The 18877-nt window shown below is 39.9% G+C and overlaps 1 protein-coding gene across 13 annotated transcripts in view; it reads left to right on the top strand.

The window, feature by feature from the left end:
• Window positions 1-18877, top strand: part of BCAS3 (BCAS3 microtubule associated cell migration factor) — a 375222-nt gene that overhangs the window by 123725 nt on the left and 232620 nt on the right. For all 13 annotated transcript variants that reach the window (XM_072882059.1, XM_072882067.1, XM_072882058.1 and 10 more), the window contains exon 16: window positions 14993-15143. In XM_072882059.1, coding sequence (XP_072738160.1) covers window positions 14993-15143 — 151 coding nt within the window. The remainder of the gene's footprint in view (window positions 1-14992; window positions 15144-18877) is intronic.

Here is an 18877-nt window from a genome sequence, read left to right as displayed (position 1 = left end):
CACATGGGCGCTGAGAATTAAGGCAGGAGGGTAACTTTGGTTTCTGGTTATCTTCACGCAGATTGTGCTCATCACTTACTCACGGTGTAGAAGGGCTTGAAGTTGGACACATACTAAGACTGTGTGTTGGTAACTTGCAAACCCTTCATACGAAAATTTTCCATGAGAAATTTGTAGGGATTGTGTGGAGGAGTTAGCAGAGTTGTCCTCAAAAAAATCTTAGAAAAAAAAGACAAAATAATTTGGTTTAAAATAATCAATTTGGTAAAATATTGTAGTGCTTTTAGTAATATTATTGCTGCTCTTTCATTTCAGTAATCTTTTAGTTTACCTGGCTGAAGCAGGCAGGATATTGAACCATATTCTATGCCTTTTATAAAAAGCCATTTATCATCAAGTTGGAAAAACCCCCTGAAGTTCACAGTGACTTTCAGTGGAGGGATTTTGTGTGCGTGTGTGGCAGCTGAATTATCCAGAGACCGGTGATTATTTTAATTTGTGAACTAAGATGTGTTTACTCAGATTGTAACAGCTCCTTATCATATTATAATGTTAAATTATTGTTGTTTGGAGGAGTTACAGCAGTCTGGTGGCAGGACTCAGTACTCAGAACAGAAAAGAGCAGTTCTGGGTTTAATTCTTCGCTTTACTTTAAACTCACTCTGTAGCCCTTGGTAACTTTTTTTCAGCTGATTTTTGTCTATCAGCTTTCTACTGTGTAACATGAATAATAAGCTCTGTGTTCCCCGTGTGTGGAATTACTTGAAGTTCGTAGTTTTCTTCAAGAAGAATAACTATCACTTTCCTTGATCATCCCTCTAAATGCAGCTGATTATAATGGAAATAAACCCAGAGATCATGTCCCGGAGAGCACCATTGCACTGGGACAAATTTTTGATTCAGTGATAAATTCAGAGAAGATTGTGGTAAACTGGTTTTATTTCTGGAGGATTTTTTTGTGTGGAGTCGTGTCATCATGATTTTCCTTTTATGTTCCTTGCAATCTAGAAACGTTTCGATAAGCCCTAAGTTAGAAAAACTGCTGTTAATCCTTCTGCTAATATTTCTGTTGCATTACAGTAGCATTGCTACAACCTTAGGCTAAAAGACCGGACTTCTGTGAGCAAACTGCTTGCTTTTTATCTTCTTTTTTTGATTAGCAATTGTAACCTATCGATGTTAACTTGTGATTAGCTTTTGTTCTTGTAAATATTTTCAGAGTTCAGGCTTTGTAATATTTTTCTCACTTGTTTTTTAACTCCTAGTTTCAAAATGAAACTGTTTGCTATGTATCTAGCAGCAAGGCAATCTATTTACATTGTGTTCGGAGTACCCTACGAACTGTTTACCCATACAGTGTAAGCCTTTACTGGGGGTGGGGATGATTTAATTTCCAAATGAATCATAGTTTGGCTTTGTTCTTTTTTGCAGAATGAAGTAAACTGTTAAGTAGAGGATGATAAAGAGAGATTTCCTTTGCACCTTTTATAGCGAACACAGATTTTGTTTGGGTTATTCTGTCTGTTAATCCAGCGAGGTTATATTTTTGTCATTCCGTTGGATTGCCAGCGTGCGTTGTCAGTAATATCTGAGTTAGGTTGGGATCCTTTTATGGGCTTTTACTATTATAAGACTATTATGACATCAGTTGGTTGTGGGGCTAAACATTAGGGTAGAATATGGCCTTATGTGGCCTTTTTACTTGTATAAAATGGGGTTTATGGTACTTACCTGTCTCACAGGTACAGTGCGTGGATTAATGGATGAGTGGTTAAAACAGAACTATGTCCTTGATTGTGCAAATGTATCCCCTGTTATCTTCAGGACACCTATATGTAAATAGCAAGGAGCATTTAGCTGTAAAAATGTAATGCTTTACTTGGAAGATTGAAAGCTCTATATAACTTAATATTTTTATTCCGCAAATTAAAATTTACCATATGTTATCATCATTACTTCTTGCCCCACCAGTAAGCTAAAGTCTCTCTAGCTCGACTAGGAGGTTTTTTCTGTTGTTGACTACAGGGATTTCCAGTATCAGAACAGACAATAATGTAGTAAGTTAAGCACACATTGGACCTATGGCTACACATCCACACCTACTTAAAACATTCAGTAATAATATGATACTCTCTGAATTTGTCTTGTCATTTTGTTGGGGATTGAAGTATCTGTTTGGATGGTGTAGTTTAGCCAAAAGACCATTCGTAATACACGGTGGTTCTCTTTCAGATTTAATACCTATGCTGAAATGGGGTACATAAATTTAGAATTAGGAAAAAACATGGTTTTTTGTAGATATTGTGTTCAGACTCATATTTAGCTCCCTATAAACATTTTAGTATAGCACATTTTTCATGGCAAAATATTTTTTAATTTTAAAAAACAGAAAGCTTTTCTCTCACTTTTCCATCATCTGTTACAATCACAACATGATTAAAATCCAAGCATAAAACTAGAAATTTGAGAAACATGCCGTCTGAGATGCTTTAAATATTTTCACGTTACTTTTCACTATTTCCCAGAGTGAAACTCCTTTTACTAGAAGAATTCTTATGGGAAAGCAGAGTTGAAAGGACTGACATCATCAGCCCTTCCTGAAAAACAGATTGGTTTCCTTTAAGTAACACTCACTTAAGAAACCACCTATTTAGAGACAGGCAGACAAAAATAGTTTCAAAGAAAATTAACTGTATAATAACTTAAAGCACCGGAGGGCAGTTCCTTTCCAAAGTTTAACTCAAGAGCTGGCGCTGTAAACACGAGTTGAAAACAGTTGTTTGAAACGTCTCTATTAAGCTTTAATTTTTCTCTGGGTAAACTGTAGCTTCTCTCGGCAGAAAATGGTTTTTATAAGTGTATAGGAACAATAAAGCAAGCTGCAGAACAGGCCCGATTATTTTTTGTTTTTTAATGTGCTCTTAATGTTCCTATTTGTTTAATCATTGCACTCTTCCGCGGCATCACACTTGCCTGTTTTTTTACTTAAACCCACTCTCAAAGAATTTCTTTTCCAGCTTCGTCCCGAAGTCTAAATTTGTCTCCAAATCCTTCCCCCCCCCCCCCCACCTCATCGCTCGCTGCCCTCACCTCAGCGGTGCTGACAGACGCTGCCGCCTCTGCCCGCCGCCGCGGGCCGCGGACGTCCTGCAGGGGGCGCCCTCCTCCCGGCGATGCCGCCGCCTGCGGGCGGGCCGGGCCGGGGCGGGGCGGCGGGAGCGGGCCTTGCCGCCCCCGGCTCCTCGCCCGCTGTGGTGTGGAGGGGTCCCCGTGCTTTGCTGGCTGCTGCTAGGTGGCTTTTAAGAGCGGTTCTGTCCTTTGGGAGAGTTTGCATCGCGGTTAGACAGCGCTTCTTTCGTGCCGACGACTCCTAACAAGCTCTTAAGGGCGGTCCTGGTTATCTTCGAGTAGATGTCAAACACTCGCCAAATAGTGGTAATAAGACTAGACCTTCTTTTTTATGAACGCAGGAAGAATTTACATTGCAGTCGCCGAGCTACTTGTATAAACCCTCCACATTCACTGGGCAATGGGCTGCATTTAAAATGCGTAGCGATTCTCTTGATTTCACACTGTCATTCGAAGGTTCTCTTTACATTTTTAAGGTGATTGGGGAAGAAAAAAAAAAAAATTTCTGCTAACGACTTTTAGAGACCATTACTTCCTTCTGGAAAGGTCCCAGGGTTATGCGAAGCCTCTTGGCTGTGGAAGTGCACGCAGAAGTCCCGCGGAGCCCGGCGGTTGCGGCAGCCCCCAGGTTACACACGTAGAGCAGGGGAGAAGAGGTACGAACAGCTGACCGTAAGCACCGGTTTGGGCACCGGCCAGGAGCGTACTGGTTGTAAATGAGCTGTGTTTTTAGCTTGCCCTTTTTTTTTTTTTTTGTAATGGATAGAGAATCAGTGGAGTGAAAGAAGTGGGTGGTATATTTTGGACAGTTTCTGAAGTGGAAGGAAAAGATCCATTCCCTTCGGATAAGTAGGGAAGTAGACTGATAAATTCTATCACAAGGGAAGTTCGTGTCTGTACATAAAGTGTTTTAGAAGTGGGCTTTTGTAAACACTGTAGATCTGAGACTGGGGCAAATGTATGTTTGCCTTCATATTTGAAAAAGGAGTTGCGAGTATTGCAGATAAATTGAAAATTGAAGCAGACTGATACCAGAAGGGAATTGCAGTTCTTGAGATATGAAGTGTAAAAATATATGACTGAGTGATTTAGCACAGCAAATGCCATAGCAGTGGTCAAAGCAAACTGTTTCAGAAAGATTGTGGGTAGACAGGCGGAGGGGAAGTAATAGGTAGTGCACAGGAGACGGCGATGTCAAAGATGGATCGCGAGGTGGAAGGAAGGTGGAAGGCAGAGGAGTTGGATTACCACAGATGTGAGCGTCCCACTGAAGTTTTCCTGTCAAGATGGATGATTTCAGTCTTGGTAACATCAAACTGAAGAAAATTTCTAAGAGTCAAGTGTTGATGTGTCAGAGGCATGTACTGAGGGAGTCCAAGGAGAAGTGGTAACTGGATTTTTAAGTGTTTCTCCGAAAATGACTTAATAAAATGACATTTTGGGATTCTATTGTTATTTCAATTGTTCCCCCAATTATTTCCTCTTAATTTACAGTAAAATGATGTTTTTCCATCTGCATATCTCACCAGTTAAGCAGGTATATAAAAGACAGGCTAGTGTATTTCCTTCTCGTACATCGCGAGTAATAAAGACATCCTGCGGATTATGCATCGCTCTTGATAGGGTTTTGCAGTTCTTGCCAATTGGAAATTGATAAATAGCGATATTAGTGATGCACAAGAAGGAATGCGCTCAATTGCTTTATGGCTTCTCAGGATGCTTTATGTGTCCGTGCAGAGGACTAGATACGCTTGTATACAGCTGAGCAGTGTTTTAAGGAGAAATGAGTGTGATCAGCATAAAAGCAGTCACTAAGATTGAGCTTTGAAATAACAAGCCAGCTGGAAAGAGTTGGTCACTGAAGGAGTGATGCAGGAAAGGTTTTCTGAATGGTTTTCATGTCCAAAGCACAAAAGGGAAAAGGCTGGGATTAGGTCGGGAGAAGAGAGGTCTAGTGCAGGGGAGACAGCGTGGTCCAGAAATTTGTTGGTGGGTCAAGGAATGTAAGTGGCTTGAGGGAGCTGCGATCAGTGAAATGACAAAAAGTAGCTTTGCTCACCTGATACAAGCCTGTAGTATGTTTGATCAGAAGGTGAGAAAGTAGAATCTAGAGTTTTTCAAGAGACCGTATCAGCTAAAGGAGGAGGTTTAAGTATTGAGGGTGTTGTATGACAAGTAAGGTTTGGCATGAAGGAAGGTGAAAGCATGTGAAGCTCTGTGTCAGTAACCGGCGAGGGAAAGGAATGGGACAAGAGCTGGTGGGAACAACCATTTTATCTGATGGACCTGCTGAGGTCAAGCCCAAACACCTTCTGCTTCCCCTGGCAGTGGGTATTCTGGGGCACAGCCGCTGCTGCTTTTGAAAGGGAATCCAGGGCTGATCCCTCGTGCCTGCACGAGTCTGAATCAGATTCCCTGCGTATATGGTTGGTGATTGATTATGCAGTAAATGGGTGCTGCTCTTGTTGTCTTTTTTTCAGTTTATTATTCTTAAGTAAGGCATTTAAATCAACTGTGCGTTTTTGGTAGTCTGAAAAATGTAAACACTTTATGGAAAGAAACGTAAGCATTAAGATTGGAAATAAAATATACTTGTATCTTTTAAAAGGTTTATCTTTACCCTTAAATATGCTGATTGGGCGTATTCGTTTTGCTTAGTCTTTGTGGGCTGTTAAAATCAGTTGCTTTTTCCCATCTCAAGGAAATGCATCTTTGACACTTCTCATGACCTGAGTCACGATGCTGTCACAGAGCCAGAAAACGTCCTTAACGGTCATGGGTAAAAGAGCAGAGCTGCCGAGGGTGTGTGGTGGGTGGAAGAGGGAGAGAGATTGCTATGCTTTACTTCAGTTCCTATTCTATGGGTGTTTCAGACAAGCCATTTATTATAATTATCCATGGATATTATTATCAAGTTCTCATATGCAGTGGTTCTCAAGGTACTTTTTTTTTTTTCCACATAACTTGGGATAAATACTGTGTGTTCAACCTGGATTGGATTCAGATGCGAAAATATTTGTGCTAATTGTTGCAGCTAGAGCAAGGGAAAATAAGGCATCAATAAAAAGGGGGGGGAAGCCACAAATGTAGTAGCATGTAGTTTATCGTCAATACTAAATTCTAATAAGCTAAGCCCTTTGGGTAAGGGACTGCTGTTAAACTTTCCCTATCTCCTCACCCAGCACAGCTGCATACAGAGGCGTCCTTCAGAAATTCCCAGGCCAGTCATTTGCAGTTTCTAAGACAAGCTGACCAGTTTTTCCCAATACAAAAAAATTAAGTTCATGAAGATCACTTTATTCTGTATCATTTGGAAGGGAAGTCTGGCACCCCCACATTTTCCAAAGTTCACAATGCTCAAGCGTCTCAGAGTCATCCCTGAAAGAAGGCGTTGAATTCAAAACTGTGTTGATATGAATTATGATTGATAGACATCACAAGGGGCAGTAATAATGCATACTTGTTTTCTCAAGCGCTTCATCATTCACCAGCAGGCAGTGTTAGTAAAATTCCCATGTGCAAGAAATTGGAGTAAGAGTCTCTACACAGTGCCTAGAAGCTGCCTGTATGATAACCTCATTAGTGGAGCGTTGAGTCGGAGCTCACATAGGCCTTTCCTCGGAAGAGTTTGCAAACTCAAGTCCAGTCCTGTGGTAGCTACAGCCACAGCTTCTGGTCCAGAGCTGGCTTACGGCCACGCGTTGGGGAGAATGGGCAGTGCACCTTCGCATTTGTTTGCAAAATATTCCGTAGCTATACCCGTAGTAGTTACAAGAAGCTAATCTTGCAGTCTTTTAATCTGTGAAGAGCTGAAGGTGCAAGGTCCAGTCCAAATAGGATGGCAACGTCTGGACCTCTCCCTGCCTGTGGCTGGCGTTTACTGGAGGTGACCTAAGAGCAGAAAGGCCAGTTTGGCTGATTTTGCTGGTAACCACCATCTGGAGCAGACCAGCTGAAGTGTTACTGCTGCCGCCTGCTTTATGGCTGTGCAAAGCCTGGAGCCAACAGCTGGCAATCAACTTTCGTTGTTGTTTTTACTTCGAGGAGAGTTTTGCCCATAAATGGACTTGAGCTTTGCACCAACAATATTTTTAGTTAAATAAATCCTGAAAGATGATTATTAGGCGAGGCTTGCATATGTGGTGGTGGAGGGGTTGTTTTCTAAGGAAATGCTTCAAGGCACCTTTACTGCACAGCTCTTTGAGGACAGCAAACTGGTATCTGTACAAAATGAGGAGAGGAAACGGCAAGGGAAGAAGCAGACATTTGTTTCAAATTTTCAAGGAGATATGTTTTACACAAGGCTTTTAACACTATGGATATCCTCACAGCTGCTAGTGAGAGGTGCCATGGGACCCAGGACACTGTCACTGTTCTGGCAGAAGTGGCTTCCTCTCCTTTTTGATTCCTTTGGACTGTCAATGTAATTTCTTTTCCATGCAGGAAAAGAAGAAATACGCATGGAGGTAGGCAAAATGGCCAGCCGTACATCACTAATTGTACAAGTAAATGACAGGTTCAAATCCCAGCTTGAGGTTTGACCTGTTCTTTCATAATCCATCTTTGGCCAGGTAGAGACAATGGGCGGCAAAGGGGTGACGGCAGTTCCTTCTCTCTTCTAACATTTGCCAAGGACAAGAGGAGGGTTTTGGGTATCAGTGGGACGGCTTATAACTGAGGGACACAGTTTTTGAAACTGAAGACAGTAGAAGAAAGAGAAACTTCAGAAGGAGGAAAGGGATATTATGAGGCCGTGTTCAGATTTTGAGTGGATGACGCTGATGAGCAGTTGGAAGAGCTGAAGTTCAAGGAGCCCGGGTGAGAGGGCAGAGGACTCTGTCTCATCAGTGGCTGAGACACTTGGACTGGCGCTTGCATGTCTCGGCAGAGTATTCTGACTGATGAGCTCGCCTGTCACCATCACATGCCTTGCCTGGATGCAAACAGAGAGAAAGTTCTGCTTTCTTAGGATAATCATGAGATTTAGTGCAGCTGTGTTTCGAAAGGTTCAATATCAAGAGGTTTTAAATGTTATGAAAACAACCGGCTGCATTATTTTCTCCCATCTATTTCAATGGAATCAAGTTAGTGATAGGTTTTGGACTTGCACCAGTTTAGCTGAGAGAAAAATTTGCTCCAAGTAGCCCGATCATGTGCACATACATGCTGTAGCTAATAGATAGTATTTTTTCTTTAATGGGTCTGACTGTATTGGAAATATTGAGGGTTAGGGTGTGAAATGAGGCTAGATTTGGTAGGATACAATTCAAGGAAATTGCAATGTAACTTTAATTTAGGAGCGATCATTAACTAAAATAATTAGTTTCCTGACTTTTTCGAAGAACATGCATAACGTTTTGCAGAGAAAGATAAAACACGTTTGACTGAATAAAACAAAACGTGAAAGAAAAAGCCTACTTTGGCAGTAATTAGCACTCATGGTATTGAGTGTGTTTCTCGGGATGCTATTGAGTTTGTCTGTCAAGCTCTTCCAAACGACTTCTGTGAGCCAGCATTGCTTCCGCAGGGTTCTCTATTCAGGTCACAAGGCAGCGTTTCTCACCAGGGCGCTGCTGTTTCCTCTTCCGACTGTAGTAGATTACAGATTATACTGGAACATGTCTGAGAAAAGGTCAGAAACGAGGTTGAAAGTCTTGCAACTGAAGCTGGGAAGCTTTCCATTCTCATCCGGGAAACTTTTTGTACTGAATAAAAAGCAAAGCAAAATAAACCACCACATGCATGACACTTCTGTTTTTCCTGCCATTTTCTGTCTGCCAGTTAGAAAGGATTTTATTTCCCTTGCATTATACGATTAGTGAATGTTTAGTTGAGGAATCTTCAGTGTTACACTAAACAGAAATAATGGCCAAACACAGTTCATTTTCTTACAACTCGGCCTCCACATGATTGCATAGCCTCAAGTTACTGCGTTTTTATTTACCAAATTAAAGATGTTTATATGTAGTGTTAATGTCAGTAGACTACGTGGTACACTTTGAAATGTAGTCTGTTAAATACCGTAAGATATAAAAGCTAATCAAGTGGGTTTTGAATTTTGATGACACTGCATTACTAAGCTTTTTGTATTGGCGTAATGGAAGAAAAATGAAAAAAATCAACACAGAATCATTTTGTTATGAGGCTGAGAGGTGCTCGATGCCGCTTTAGTTTTTCATGTAAAGTATATAGAGAAACTAAAATCCTTATGATCGTTACTTTCCTACCAGAAAAATTGTCTGGGCCAAGTCCCGTTTGCCTTGCTCACTAACAGGGTGGAATTTCTCTGTGCAAAAGACGATCCCGCAACACTTGAATGAGGAGACGTGCCATATGCGATCGAAACTGCCAGGGGAAATTTAATGGGTAAAATGACTTCATTCCAACTTGGTGGTAAGTTGGTGTTTGCATCCCTTAGGAGTTAGGGTGTAGTTTTGGTTTTAAGTGAATTACCGAGTTCCCTTTCCACACGAGGGGCTGAGGCTGTTGCCTGCGTGCGGGGCTGGGATCTGAGGTAGAGGTGTAGTAGAGCTGGGTTTGAATCAGGCAAGAAGTGATTTGGTCGCGTTAAGGTGGTACTATGCATGGACTAAAGAGAAGGGCAAAATAACAGTAGAGCTATCGGTGGGGCTGCATCAGCATAATTCTTTCAGGATCCAGTAAAGTCTCTTTGCATAACACTGGCTGCACGGTGCTGTACTCACAGATGAGCTCCTTGGGGCTGGCGGGAATATATCTGCCTTGCTGCATTTTGATGTGTATTTATGTCATTAGTAGCTGCAAAAATCAGGATGCTTTTCTTCCTCTCTCCTCAAAGATGATCTCTGACAGCAGTGCCCTGAAGTACTCTGTTCAAATGTTGACCAATTTGAAATCTGGCCTGAATTCGTCAAGGCTCTTGGCTGATCAGAAGAGGACAAGTTTACTGTATTAATTGCTTTCAGTTATTGAATGTTTTTTATACAGTGTTAGAAGCTAGCAAGTCTCGCATGTTTTCCCCAAAGTGTAGCTTTCCTTTCACATCCAAAAATATATTTAGAAAACTTACAAATGGGTGATTTGATCAAATGTTTAAATCTCACATTCATGCCTTAAGAGTATTTTATAGGTTTAACAACAATTGTAAATAAAATACTCATAAATAAAAATTGCAGCCATCGGTAACTTCACATTGCAGTGGCGAAGGTACGTGGATAGCGGAGAGGGACTATTCCACGTAGCTGTAAAGCGGGAGGCGTTGCAGCCAGGTCGCCAGCCGTGGGCTGTGGCGAGGAGGGTGGAGGCGAGGGCGAAGCAGCGGGGACACGAGCCCGGCCGGGGCGTACCTGGGAGCTGCTCCTGATGTCTTTTCCACAGATGTCCAGCTTTGTCAAAAACCAGTAAATCTTGTGAAGTTTATTTTCCTTATAGCATCTGTGTTTTATAATGGTGCTTTTAATTTGTTTTTTCTTTGTCTGCTGGGATTTCTTTTGTCCGGCACTTTCAGGCCTCCCTTTTTTTCTTGGTGGAAGTGAGTCTGTTAATGATGGCTGGCTTGGGAATACACCCCGGCCAGGCCGGCACGGCAGCCGCTCCCTCCGTCTGACAACAAAGCCCATTGTTGTTTTCTTTCTTCACTTTTATCCTCAACTTAATCCATTTTTCCTTTGAGTATTTGTGGAATAAAATGTCTGGAAAAGCGTGGCTCAGATTTTGGGTGGATGAAATTGTGGTCTATCAGGAGCTGGTGGACTTGCAGCAAACAGGTATGAAGGCAGAACTAACTGATCATATTTTCTGTGTCTCAGTAGGCAACATTTATCCAATATAATGCTGCACTTGTAAATAAACTTCTGCTGTCAGACTACCAGAGCCATGACATACTCGGCTTTTTGCAAGTCCCTTAGTAAAATTAATAAGAGATTTACCAGCAGCTTAAATTGAGACACAAGACTTTTTTTTCTTTTATTTTTCTCCAGTGGAAGTCTAAAAGGCTGAATTAGGATTAACTGTAGGAGTTGTTTTGACTTGGGTTTAGCTATGATCAGGAATTTGGACCTTGAGTCTGTAATATTTCTGTGAAAATAATGCGAGCGCTTCCTTTCGCGTGCGTCCTGAGCTGTAGCCCAAGCTGGAGAGGGAGTGCAGGCAAATGGGAGGATGCATACAGGGAAAATAAACCTTAGCCTAAACTGGCTTTAACGTATTCCGCGCACAGCTCTTGAGCTGTCATCTGAAAATCTCTTTCATGGCAGCCCGTGGAAAGACGAATACTTGACCAAAAGGACTTGCCTTGCACGGGGTCTCAAGGACTGTTACGCTCACGCTCTGGGTGGTGACCCAGGGGAGGGTGCCTCATCGCTCGGGATGCTCTGCTGGAAATGTTCAGACTGATTCCTGAGAGGGCGTGTTTGCCATGAAATTGTGATGATGATGATTAATTTTCTCTAAATGAATTGCAATAGAAAGTATTCCTTGAGTAGTCAGTAGGATATGATCTGTGTGTAGCTGTCAGTGTACAACCAAGCTAGCATTTCAAGTTAAATTGTCGGTGCTAAGTGAAGCTACTGTATTTGAAGCTATAATTCCAGGGTTTTATTCTTTATTAATATACGTATTTCCTTACAAGAATGAATATATACTGTCCACATGTGGCAGGGTAATTTGAGTACAGGATTCTGCTGTATGAAAAATGTTTGATATTTCTAGCGGACTTAAACTTTGGCTTATTTGTTGCTTGTCCTTTGACAGTGAATCAACAACTGCTTGAGCTGTAGAAATAATGTTGATGCTTGACTGCATTCTTTGTGCTCTTTTGGCCTGATACGGCAGCCCTGTGCACACACAACTCCCATTTACTGCAGGAGGAGTTTCCTACTTCAAAGGGCTGGAGGAACGGAGAGTGACTTTATCAAATTTCTGGATGGGTACAAAGGCACACCATAAAATTATGGGGGTTTAAAATGACTTATTAAACATAATGTGTGACACTGTTTTGTTCCAGTGAAATTCAGAATGCACAACAGCTTTTGCTGAATGCTTACGAAAGGAACAGCCCTACTCATAAGAGTGCATTTACTGGATCCCCAAGGCTATGCAGTTAAGACGACAAGCATGTACCTCTCTGATAGGTCTGAGGCAACGTACAATGAAGATATAACAGTATAGAACATTTCCATCATAAAAATAGCTAAAAATAATTCAGTGGAAATGAAAGCAAATATTTTTAATTTTTCTATTAAGCACAATTTTCCTTAACCTCACTCATCTGCACCATCTTAATATTGTAGTCAGATTTTAAAGAGAAACTTTGCTGTCAGAATTAATTTGTCACCTTTTTGTAGCATTCCAACTTTTAATTTTTGACTTGTATCACTTTTAATTACATTTATTTGCAGTTAAGCAACTGAATGTTGCTGCAGAAAATATATTGGCAGGCCATACTTATTGGGATATACGTTAGGCATTTACAGCTTTTCCGTTTGTCATAGCTGAATTTTTTTATCATGTTTGTGCTGTGAAGTGCTGTGCATTATGAGCTCTGGTTTAGTTAATTTTTTATTGATGTTTGTATACATCAGGTTAAGCTATACATTTAAAAATGAAATGCTTGACCTCTGAGTGGTTTTTTTCAAAGAATCATCATCTTAGATTTTGGTCCCATTCAGCATCTCTTCTACACATTTCAGTTCTCTCTGTATAGTTTAGTAATTTTTTTGTTTACTTTGTGTTTTGTTATGTGTGAGCCTAAAAATTTGTAGGATGTTGTTGCTACAATTAATAAAAAACTCCCAAGTGAGGACTTAGTCCTGCAGTTTTCTGAGTATCCTTAACTGCGTTGGGATTCCTCAACTTGTGTGACAATAAAACAGCTCATCCTTGTGTAGGAAGGACGTCTGTAAACGCCTGATTTCTCTGCATGCAAATGTTCTATTGAATCAACTGAAGGTTTTGCATATGGAAAACTACATGATGTTGGGAGCGGAGGGCACCGAGTAATTAAATGTGCCTTGAGAGAGAGAGAGAGGACTGTTACAACACAGTCATTTGGTTCAGTAGTTCATAGTTAATCATTATATTCCTAACAAGTGAAAGAAAACAAATTACAGACATTTGGAGCCCCCTCTGTAGATACCGTCGCTGTTTGCTGTGTAGCATGCAGTTGCTCATGATGAATATAGGAGAGCGAAACACTTTCAGAGAGGCCTTGATTACAGGCAACAGTAACTAATTAGACAATAATGCAGAAAACTATTCATACTCCTTTCTACAAGAACCAAGAATGCATTGTGAAACTAATCTTAAAAAAATTAATTGCATCTCAGTCTTAATTTAAACCTGAGCTGGGTTTTTTTTCCCTTTCCTGTTTCTTTTTATTCCAAGTTGGTGCAGGAAAATTGCTATTAATGAAATCTGCTCTCTCAGACTTCAATAGGCTTGTTATTCATTAAAGCCTTGCTATTTCTCTTAAAATGTATTGACCAATGTTCAGGCCAGATACTTAACACAAAATACACTTTGTAATTTTATCATTTTTGTTATTGTGCTTTTCTAAGATGCAGAGGTCTATGGACTTTGTAGAAAAAACAAATAAAACCCCTAAGCTTACAGTTATATAGTATTAAAAGAAGGGTAAAGGAAGCATTGAGTGTCTTTAGGATGATGAGACATTCATTAAGATTTTTCCGCCTTCCTTTTCCTATTTTCAATCCATCTGAAGTACCATTAAAGCTTTTCAGGCAGCTTCCTGTGAGAAACCCTTTTCTGTGCTGTTTTTCTTCCTTGAAAAAAGGTGGCTGCTCTTCAGTCAGATTGTATGGATTTGGCCTGGGATTTGTATAATATCTATGTAGAATGCATCGGTTGTTTAGGAACCTAATTCCCAATATGGCTCCCTTTTGATTAAGAACAAAGCCAGCGTTTCACAGCATTATAGGAACACAGAAAAACAAGTTAATGATCTAAACCTTTTAATTCATGGTTGCTTGTCTATTTAAAGTACTTTTGATTCTGCTATAAACAGACTGGCCCCTTTTTTGTTTAACTTCTTTCTTTGGTTTCTTCACATTTCTTTCTTTACTGTCCATGAAATTTGTAGCTAGTTTCCTTTTCTAACTGAAGAATGAAAGGTTGTGACTACAGAATGATACAGAAAGTAAGAAAGCGTATCTAAACTGGGCGTATATCCAGCACAGACCTCTCTGAAACAAGCTAAATTTAGGGTTGTTGGGATTTTTTTGTTATGTTTTCCCCTTCCTTTTTTTGAGCACCTACGTTTTGTTTTCTTCTTCTTCTTTTGAATGAATATCAAGTTTGTTACTTTTTTTATACTTTCTTGATTTTTACATGTAGCTTGGCATGGCTTTATTTTGTATAGTTACTTGTTCTTTTCCTCCGGTCTCAGTTCAGCAGATTACTATTATGTGTGCCTTTATCCGTAGAGACAACAAAAGCAACCTTTTCAGGACTTTCAATCACCAACACTGTATGTGGTACTTTAGGAAAATAGTTCCCTTCCAGAATATTCTTCCCCCCCCCTTAGAGAATTGGAATCCAGAGTTTGTTCTTCAAACCGAACTCAAAAACATTTTGGTGAACAAAACTGTCAGGCAGCAGCAGGAATAATTTCCTTTCCATGGAAGGGGACCTTATCCCCGTATATAAAAATAAATATTTGCTGCTTCCATTGTCTTTTTTTTTACCCGAAATGAAGATAACTTTTTTGGGTATGTTTTTGCTTACAACAGGAGCTCATTATTGGGTTTTTTTCCCCCCCTTTTTTTTTCTTTTTTTTTGGCAATGGCTTATTTCAGGCAGCTGTTAGAGATGATAAATTAAGAAAAAATTCCAATAATGTGTTTTATTGCGTCTCTATCCCATCAAGGTAAATTGAACAGCCAAGACACGTACAATAACTTCACAAACAATAATCCTGGGAACCCTCGGCTCCTGCCTCTTCCAAGTTTGACTGTGGTGTTGCCTCTTGCTCAAATCAAACAGCCAATGACATTAGGGACCATCACCAAACGCACAGGGTAAGTGTATCTGCACCAACCTTTCTTAACGTTGTTATGTGTAATTAATATGGAAATAATTGGTGTTACTAGGGATACTTAGTCTTATTCCTTATTTTCATTTCAGTGTATGTAATTTAATGGCAACAAAAGGGGGGTGGGGGGAAGAGGAGACAAGAAAAGAAAACCAGCATCAGATAAGTAAACAAAACCTGAAAACAAATCTCTGAAAATTCAGGAGTGTTCGTTTGGGTGGGTCATTTTCTTGCAGTCTGCCATATGGGAAGTACTGTACGCTGCCATCAGGAGAGGTTTCACACCAGGAATTGCTATGAAACATAAGCAGAGCTGTATTCAATCAGAATAAGTTATGGTTTTACTTTTTTTTAAAGTTTGTTTATTTTGGTTTCCAAACTTTTCAAGCAGAAATGGTTTTTGACTATCAGAAATGGAAAGACAGTAAACCAGGTTGAGTATAAAGAGAAAACTTAATCCTGCTGTTTTCTTGACCTTATTTTTCCTCTGAAGTGGCTGTTCTGTACTATGAAATTCACGTGTGGACTTCCATTCCGGAGCCAGCTGCACTTTGGTACTTCTCACTGTGCCATGATAAAGCACTTCAAAGTATTTGTTGTGAAAAGCTCTACTAAATATATGTATGTTATAATTACTAAGAAGATTTTGTGAGCTTCATAAACTGTAACAATTTTTAAGTTAATTGATACTGTTCAACAGTTGATACTTTTCTCTTGCTAGATTTAAAATCTTCAGGTTTTGCAATTAATACATAAAGCTAATGGATGATTATTATATTTTTTTCCCCTCTCACTTTTTATTGTTCAAATCCCTGGATATTTTCTACTTAAAAGTCTGATTGATCCATTAATTTACAGATTGCTTTTATATTTTTAAGAAAAATAGATTGCGTATGGCAGGTGGTTGGACAAAACAGCTGAGAGTGCTACAGGTTCATAACATTTTTCTGCATTTTGGCAAATGGGTGCAGGCACTGTCTTGCTTGCTTCAGTGGTTTCTTGCTCAAACCCCGATAGTGAGGTGAATTTTGCCATGTGTTTCGTGAACCGGGAATTATTTTTCAGGTGAGAGCTCGTGGATATTCCCTCTCTCCCTGAGTAATTCCCATATTCTGTGCTTGAGTGTTCAGGACATCCTGTAAAATCTGTTACTGTTTGTTTAGTGCACTAAGTATGCGTAATAAGGTTCTAAAGCTTACATATGTATGCACACATATACATGTGTATCTCTGTATATGTCTATCTAACAATCCAGTCCTGCTCTCGCTGCTGTAAACAGGAATTTCATTAGGTTTGTTGAGCCAATTGCCCTAAGCACAGAGGCTGTCTGCAGATAAGTTCCTGAACTTCATAGATAATTGTAAATGGGACTTAGGAAACCGTAAAGAAACAGTACGAGGGTAATGTTGTGGTTTAACTTCTTCCACACGTTTCAGTTGCTTATTGTTGCTTTTTTTCCCCGCTTACAATTTAAACGCTGGCAAGGGAAATAGATTGCACTAGCAATGAGGTGGATTTTGAAAGTGCAGAAAGGTGTGATCTCGGATGAGGACAGGAAGGGAGGTAGGATCAGAGAGAGGTTGGTGTGCATGGGGATAAGCAGCAACTCAGTTCCTGAAAGAGGGAGAAATATCAAACAGGTCACTTGAAGAGTACAGTCAGAGAGGGACAGAAATGTAATTCTAGGCTCAGTTGGTAGACTCCTAGAAATGGAACAGACACCTAGAACTAGGTGGGACAAGACATAGAAAGAAAATAAAAAGTCATCTGAAGGTCTGCCGGGGGGAAGGTAGGGTGATAGGAGCAATGGTGAGGATGATGATTTTTTAAAAAGCCCTTGGTTTACAACAGTAATTTCTGCAGCAGCCTTTACAAAGGCTGTTTCCTTAATGCTGTGGTGATACCAGCCAGCTTTTCCAGAACTATTGCAAATGTAATAAATCTGCATTATTTTATTTAATGTTGTATTCTTAAATGTCTTAAACATATTCAGAGAGTGTTCATATTCATAGTTTTCTTTAAGTAAATTTTACTGTTCAGAAGCTGCCCTTGTCCTATTATTTTGTGTAATTTTTAAAACTAATTAAATTTAAAATATTCAGTGAGGCTTATGTAAGGGGGGAAAACAACAGTCATGGGAAGTACCCTGCTGTGTAAATAGAGTTTTCATGAATGAGGATCATAATTTTCAGCAAAGCCCGTGTAGATGTGTAATGCTAAGCTGAGAGCTTCCTTCATTTGTTCTGCATCCAAAATATTTGATGAAAGGACACAAAATTAACATGAAAAGCTGTATTTATAAAGCAGGGATTTAAGAGGAATGCCTAGGATCCAAGAAGCCTGGCATGCCTAAAATGACCAAATTGAGACAGCAGCCTTAACTTAAACCTCCAGGGGGCAAAGCGTGTGTTTAACATATTTAACATCTGCCCTCATATTTCTAGAAACACATAGCAATGTAAGTCTGTACAGTGTAATATTTAGACAGGACAGGGACCATCTGCCTCACTCGGAGAAGTGTAGGAGGCATGTATTACTGCAAATGGCAAAAGACAGATGTATTTACACCTACATGGTCAGCACCTTTAAGCACTGCTCCGAGGAAACAAGGCTCCTCTTTGGGAGCAGCTGCTTAACCTTGTGATTGTACAGTGATCAGAAAAGGAGACGAACTCGCTATCAGTTGGATTTTATAGTTGCTGTTCAGTGGCCCTCAAAGCAGATTCCTTTTCTGTTGTTGCTACTTTCAAAGAATTAAAAATTTAATCTGTTGCAGGACATTTCTAAAAGTAAAAAGCAAAACTAAAAGAGTACCATATAATTAGCAGTTCTGGATTTGTCTGGTTTATTTGCTTTTAAGGTATGAAAGGCTTCTTTAATACTAGACATCTTAATTAAGTTTTGTAGGTTTTGTTAACCAGAAAGTCAAATTGGGTTTTTTCCTGCTAGTATCCAAGACAGCAAAATATTTTTCAGGTACTGAAAGGACTGATCAGTGCTCTTAATATCGTCTGTCTCAAGCAGAGCTGCAAAGCATGTCATTTTACTTGACAAGTGGAACAGCAGTGAAATTTTTAAAAGTGTTCACAGTAGCCCTATGGGAATGAAACACCAGAATCTGGAGTTGTGTCATTACTGCGCTTTTCATCACAGGTGCTTTTTTTCTCACACAAACTTGTGGGTTTTGGAACGTTTTCTGATCAATCATTAAACTCTCTTATTTTTAATACAATTCACATTGTCAGCGCTAAGTATCTCAGAGCATTACGTCCCTTCTTGCCATCATTATTGTTTCCTTGTTCCCTGCCCTCTGTTTTTTCCTTGCTTTTTCAAGTCTCTCATTGTAATTCCTGCACCTTCATGAAGCACTTAATTTTTGTCCCTGTATTTTGTCATCCCATTGAGTCGCTTTCCTGTAGTTTGTACTGTCAGCACATTCTGAGGAGCAGATAGGCTTTCCGAAAGGGGCTGTAACATTAATGAGTAAGGAAGCATCTTACGTTTTAAAGATCAGGGGGATGTAAGGCGGTAAAAGAGTTTTTTAATTTTATAAGCCTTTCTATATCTGTGCCTCAGTTTCCCTCTCAAAATTTTAATAGTAATGCTGAATTCCTTCTCAAGTCTGGTGAATGGGTTAATTCATTGCTCATTTACAAAGAGCTTATAGATTTGAAAGAGGAAGAACTGTATGATCCATCTCATGCTTGTCTATAAAAGGCA

This window comes from Ciconia boyciana, chromosome 17, assembly GCF_034638445.1.
Source record: "Ciconia boyciana chromosome 17, ASM3463844v1, whole genome shotgun sequence".
NCBI lineage: Eukaryota > Metazoa > Chordata > Aves > Ciconiiformes > Ciconiidae > Ciconia > Ciconia boyciana.
This window is presented reverse-complemented; position numbering and strand designations above follow the sequence as displayed.